Source organism: Muscardinus avellanarius (genome assembly GCF_963383645.1).
Source record: "Muscardinus avellanarius genome assembly, chromosome: 16".
Taxonomy (NCBI): domain Eukaryota; kingdom Metazoa; phylum Chordata; class Mammalia; order Rodentia; family Gliridae; genus Muscardinus; species Muscardinus avellanarius.
In genome coordinates, this window is record NC_137802.1 from 16,436,361 (window position 1) to 16,439,968 (window position 3,608).

The window sequence follows — 3,608 nt, forward strand, 5'->3', positions numbered from 1 at the left end:
AGCAGAAGTTCCTCATCACCTGTCCCACGCGGGGCTCCCGCTCCCCTCTATCACCCCATGTTGCATGGAGGACTTCGAACTCCCCAGGCGAGCCAGGGAGTCAGGCCAGGCTGGCTGGGGACCCTGGACCCAAGCCCACAGGCAGCTGTGACCTCCAGGGTCACAGGCCAGGATTGGGCAAGAGCAGGGAACCGGCGGGTCCCTCTGACCCTCCTGGTCAGTGAGGTTTGGAGACAACAACAATTCTGGGAAATTCAGAGATAAAAAAAGAAAGGAACAGAGACAGACGATTGGTGTGTGTGTGTGTGTGTGTGTGTGTGTGTGTGTGTGTGTGTCCAGGAGACACTGCCCTACTCTGGGGCAGAGAGCAGAGGTGACCCACCCCCGCTTATCCCCAAATTCCAAATCCATCTTCTTCTTTGTTTACTGTCCAAAGTCCCAGGCACTGGAGATACCAGGTTCCACGTGCTCAGACACACGGACACGCACACCCAGGGACACGGGGCTCAGGGCCGCGTATGGACCCTGCCCTCCCTCCACGGCTGCCCACCGGCCCCAGTTCTCGGGCATCCACCCCTTCCTTAGCCTTCCATCAGCAGAGCACGGAGGACCCCCGGGAGCCGGATCTGGAGGATTTTAGCAAGTAACACAGCGGGGTAAAGACGGGGCGGCTGAGGGAGGTGCGGGCCAATGGCAGGGGACGGGCTAGGGGCATCGGGCTGGGAGGCGATGGAGGAAAGAAGGTCCCGTGGGTCACCAGTTTAGGTGTAAAAAGATCAGACCTGCCGAGCTTGGGAGGCTGAGACAGGAGGATCACGCAGGCTTGAAGCCAGCCTCCGCTGGCCCAAGAGACCCTGTTTCCAAATAAAAAAAAAATATAAAATAGGTCTGGGAGTATAGCCCGGAGGTAGAAGGCCCCTGGGTTCCATCCCCAGTACCACCAAAAAAAAAAAAAAAAAAAAAAGGATCAGACCCCACCTTCCCGTTCAGCCCCAGCCGCAGCCCTAACCTCAGGTCCAGCGCAACGCCATCATGACAAAGGATTACCAAGACCTCCAGCACCTGGACAATGAGGACGGCCACCACCAGCTCCGCAGAGGTGAGGCTGCCGCCCACCGGGAAGGGCTCCTGGCTCAGTCCCAGCTCTGTCCCCTCACAGGAAACGCAGCCGAGCTCCGCTGGGCAGGAAGATGAGCTTCCTGTCCATTCCTCTTAGGCCACCTCTTCCTTTCTTCTTTTGACATGGGGACCCATGGCCGGTGTGTGGTGTGTGTGTGGCATGTCTGTGTGGTTTGTGTATGTGGTGTGTGGTGCGTGTGGGGTGTGTGTTTTGTGTATGTGGTGTGTATGTGGTGTTGGGGTCAGCTTGGTGGGAGGGGTAGGTTGAGGATCCCTGAGGGAGGCTGAGGGTCTCTGCTGAGGAAGGATGAGGACCCCCCTGCACCCCAAACAAGCTCTTCTGGCCTGGGGGGATTCACTTTGGGGGAGAAAGTGACATTGGGGAGGAGAAAGGAGCGGAGGTCCCCCACTCCCTCCAGGAACAGGGCTGAGGGTGGGAGAGACCTGGCCTTCTCTCCTGGCACGCAGCCAGAGCCCGGTGCGACTCACGGAGACCTCCCCTTTCCTGGGGAGCAGCGATTGGTGAAGCTCGTGGCTGCAGTGACGCAGCTGTGCCGCCAGGGGTCAGCAAAGGCCCGGGCCCCGGGCGGTGCCCGAGAAGGTCAAAGCTTTACCCTGTGCGGATAGATTCTTTTCGTTGTTTTGACACCGCCGCCGCTAGGCCTTCAGAGTCGTCCACTGGTCCCTCCTAGTCCACTAGGGTAGCCATGGCCAGCGCCTCTCCAAGGTCCCCGGTGCTGCTCCAGGCTGCTCTGTCCCTGACCCCGCAGCACCCTCTCTTGCAGGGCCGCCTCCTCCCCAGCCTCTGCTGCGGCGCCTCTGCTCCGGACCCTGGCTTCTCCTGCTCTCCCTGGGCTTCAGCCTCCTTCTGCTGGTGGCCCTCTGTGTGATCGGATCCCAAAGTGGGTGCCCAGGGGTGGGCAGAGGAGGGAGCAATAGCCGGAGGGAGGTGTTAGTGGAGGCCAGTGGTGCGGGTGCCCACCGGTGGTCAGCACCGCCGCACTTGGTCATACCCACGCCCTCTCCTGCAGACTCCCAGCTGCAGGGGGAGTTGCGGGCCCTGAGAGAGACCTTCAACAACTTCACAGTGAGCTCCGAAGCAGAGGTCAAGGCCCTGAGCACCCAGGGTGAGGGGGCGGGGCGGGGCGGGGGCGGGCGTTGCTCACCTCGAGGACCGCGGGATGCTGAGCAGGTCTTTCGCCAGGAGGCAATGTGGGAAGGAAGATGAAGTTGCTGGAGTCCCAGCTGGAGAAACAACAGCAGGACCTGAATGAAGGTCAGAGACCAAGTGTGCGCGTGTGCGCAGGTGTAGGGATGTCTCTCAGGTCTAACAGAGGCACCTTGGCAGGGGCATCTGTGACTGGTCTTTCCGGTGAGATGACAGACCCCTAACGACATTGACCCTATTTTCCCTCCCTCCCTGCTTCCCTGGGCCTCTGTCTCTCAAGACCACTCCAGCTTGCTGCTCCACGTGAAGCAGTTTGTATCTGACCTGCGAAGCTTGAGCTGTCAGATGGCGGTGCTCCAGGGCAATGGTGAGGGGGCTCCCAACCCTGCTCTCCCACCCATATCCTTCCCCAGCCAGTGCCTCAGTCCCCCTCCCCCTCCCCTCAGGCTCCCAGAAGACCTGCTGCCCCATTAACTGGGTGGAGTACAATGGCAGCTGCTACTGGTTCTCCAACTCTGGGAAGCCCTGGCCCGAGGCTGACAAGTACTGCCAGCTGGAGAATGCCCACCTGGTGGTCGTCAACTCCAGGGAGGAGCAGGTGAGGCCGGCAGCCTCTCCGGGGAGGCTGGCTGGTGTAAGCGAGGTCACCGAGGCTGCTCTTCTCTCTCTAGAACTTTATCCAGCACCACACGGGCCCTTTGAATACATGGATGGGCCTAACAGACCACAACGGGCCCTGGAAATGGGTGGATGGGACTGACTACGAGACAGGCTTCACGTGAGTCTGTGCCCTTCCATCTCTGTGACCATCTTGCTTCCCAGCCTGTGGCCCCAGGGCGGGAGGGGCTCCTGGGCTCCGGCTGAGAGTCCCACCTCCCAGGACACACGCTGTCTCCTGTCCACAGGCACTGGAGGCCAGACCAGCCGGATGACTGGTATGGGCATGGACTGGGCGGAGGCGAGGACTGTGCCCATTTCACCAATGATGGTCGCTGGAACGACGACGTCTGCCAGAGGCCCTACCGCTGGGTCTGCGAGATAGAGCTGGGCAAGAGCAGCTAGGACCCTCTGCCCCTGATTTATTGTCTTATTGCCTGGAGCTGCCCAGGTCTGGGACTGGGACTGGGAAGCCTGCTCTCTGCCTGGGGGTCTCCACTTTCTTGGGGATTTTTATCTAGGGTTCTCAGGGGGAGGGGAAAGGATGGTGTCCGAGGCCTGTGATGATGTCTGGAGGGGCGGAAACCCAGGATTCTCTGCAGCGCGTAGCTTATTACTGTAGCTGTTGTGTGTGTTTGTGTGTGTGTGTGTGTGTGTGTGTGTG

The 3,608-nt window shown here is 60.3% G+C and overlaps 1 protein-coding gene across 3 annotated transcripts; it reads left to right on the top strand.

Moving 5' to 3' along the window:
• Positions 1-813: 813 nt before the first annotated feature.
• LOC308275099 (asialoglycoprotein receptor 1-like) lies at positions 814-3,349 on the top strand (the record flags this gene model as incomplete). Of its 3 annotated transcripts, XM_080713122.1 has the most annotated exons (8): positions 814-1,099; positions 1,905-2,021; positions 2,151-2,246; positions 2,324-2,395; positions 2,568-2,654; positions 2,734-2,885; positions 2,959-3,065; positions 3,193-3,349. In XM_080713122.1, exons 1-8 carry the CDS (start codon positions 1,033-1,035, stop codon positions 3,347-3,349), a joined length of 855 nt encoding a protein of 284 aa, XP_080569248.1. In that variant the 5' UTR covers positions 814-1,032. The 3 variants fall into 3 exon arrangements, with proteins under 3 accessions (XP_080569248.1, XP_080569249.1, XP_080569250.1); XM_080713123.1 differs by lacking the exon at positions 2,568-2,654; XM_080713124.1 differs by lacking the exon at positions 1,905-2,021.
• Between the last annotated feature and the right edge of the window lie 259 nt (positions 3,350-3,608).